At 38.5% G+C, this 1,851-nt stretch overlaps 1 protein-coding gene across 1 annotated transcript in view; it reads right to left on the bottom strand.

Annotated features, from left to right (window-relative positions):
• LOC106526686 (translation initiation factor eIF-2B subunit alpha) overlaps positions 1–1,851 on the bottom strand; it is a gene marked incomplete at its 3' end in the record, with an annotated part of 14,119 nt that overhangs the window by 1,786 nt on the left and 10,482 nt on the right. Inside the window, 1 exon segment of the mRNA XM_014021348.1 lies at positions 1,045–1,161. Within this exon segment, the coding sequence (XP_013876802.1) occupies positions 1,045–1,161 (117 nt within the window).

The following is a 1,851-nucleotide window of genomic DNA, read 5'->3' as shown; positions in this document are numbered from 1 at the left end:
TCCTTCGTCGTGGCGCTGTGACGTATGCGGCCGACAAATTCGACCTTCGGAGGACCCGGCCTGCCGTTTTGGACACAGCATATGTCTCTCTCACTCCCTTTATCTGGTCCCCCATCCTGTGACCTCTGATACATAGTCCTCTTTCACCCCAGTGTCAATTCTGGACATCACAGAACTCTTGGGTCGAATGAAACGGTCCTCTAGCTCCCTTGATGTCATCTACTCATCTCTTTTTAAAGATATTTTTACCTGTATTGGCCTAAGTGTTGTAATTCTTCTCTTTGTTCTGGCTCTGTTACAACTGCTTCAAAACATCTGTTGTCTGTCCGCTGCTAAAAATACCTAACTTAGACTCTTTTCTGCCTGAAAACTTCAGACCTATCTCCAAACTACCATTTTTATCAAAGATCGTTGAGAAGGTTGTAGCAGAATAATTAAAACTGCTTTTTAGAGGAAAATGACATTATGGACACTTTTCAATCTGGATTTCACGAATTGTACTCCACAGAAACAGCTTTATTAAAAGTTTCTTGTGATTTGTTGATGGCAGCTGACTCTGGAAACTACACTGTGCTGGTTTTATTGGACTTAAACTTTAGTCTTCAACACTGGATCACACTGTTCTTATCAACAGACAGATTTGGTTGGTATTTCAGGCTCTGTGTTAAACTGGTTCCCCTCTTCATCTGAAAGGTCTTTTACTGTTTTTATGAATCATGTTTACTCTGATGTTGCACTGCTGTCTTTTGGAGTACCCCGAGGTTCAGTTTTGGGTCCAATCCTCTTTGTATTGTATTTATACCCTTTAGGAGATATTTAAAAACATTACAGCAACGCATCATATTATCTGTACGCTGATGACATACAGTTGTACTGTTCCTTTCGAGCCTCAGAGTTCTACAAACTGTCTGAACTTGGTAACTGTTTGTCAGAAATCAAAATATGGCTGAACAACAACTACCTGCAGTTAAATGCAAACAAAATAGGAAAACAAGTTTGAGACTACTGAATCAGCATTCAAAGGAAAAAGTGATTTGGACTTACAGCACCATCTTTGATGAAGGTGTGACAGAGCTTAGCAACCTTGGTCCTGGACATAGAGATCTTCTCTAGAAATAATTCTCCTCTCTCTTCCATCACCTTCTTACAGCAAGACAAATCCTGACAAACAAGTGAAGAATTAAACACACATAAACCCCTCTGTGAATGTCTTCTGAATGTTAAGACAGATTTCGTTCAAGAAAGCAAAATAGATGAAGGTGAGCCAGATCTGCAATGTGATGGCAGGACATTACCATGGTGTTTATACTGTACTGTCATTGTTTAAACAGATGATTATTTATACATATAGAAACTGTATCCAAGGATGAACCAGAGTTGTGGAGGTTGACAATTCTTTTTCTGATATCTTGAAACGTCATCTTCGTTTAGGTTTACATAGAAAACTGCTTTGGAATCTACGGAAGCGTATTGCTATCACGCAGGGAAAAAAAATCCGAGCGTTATCACGTTATAACGTGATACGTATCGTGTTAAAACGTGATGCGTATCTTGTTAAAACGTGATGCGTATCTTGTTAAAACGTGATGCGTATCTTGTTAAAACGTGATGCGTATCTTGTTAAAACGTGATACGTATCTTGTTAAAACGTGATGCGTATCTTGTTAAAACGTGATACGTATCTTGTCAAAACGTGATACGTATCTTGTTAAAACGTGATACGTATCTTGTTAAAACGTGATGCGTATCTTGTTAAAACGTGATAGTATCTTGTCAAAACGTGATACGTATCTTGTTAAAACGTGATAGTATCTTGTTAAATCGTGATACGTATCTTGTTAAAACGTGATA

The sequence above is a fragment of the Austrofundulus limnaeus genome, unplaced genomic scaffold (assembly GCF_001266775.1).
Source record: "Austrofundulus limnaeus strain Quisiro unplaced genomic scaffold, Austrofundulus_limnaeus-1.0 Scaffold288, whole genome shotgun sequence".
NCBI lineage: Eukaryota > Metazoa > Chordata > Actinopteri > Cyprinodontiformes > Rivulidae > Austrofundulus > Austrofundulus limnaeus.
Note: the sequence above shows the minus strand (reverse complement) of the source record. Positions and strands in the feature narration are given on the sequence as shown.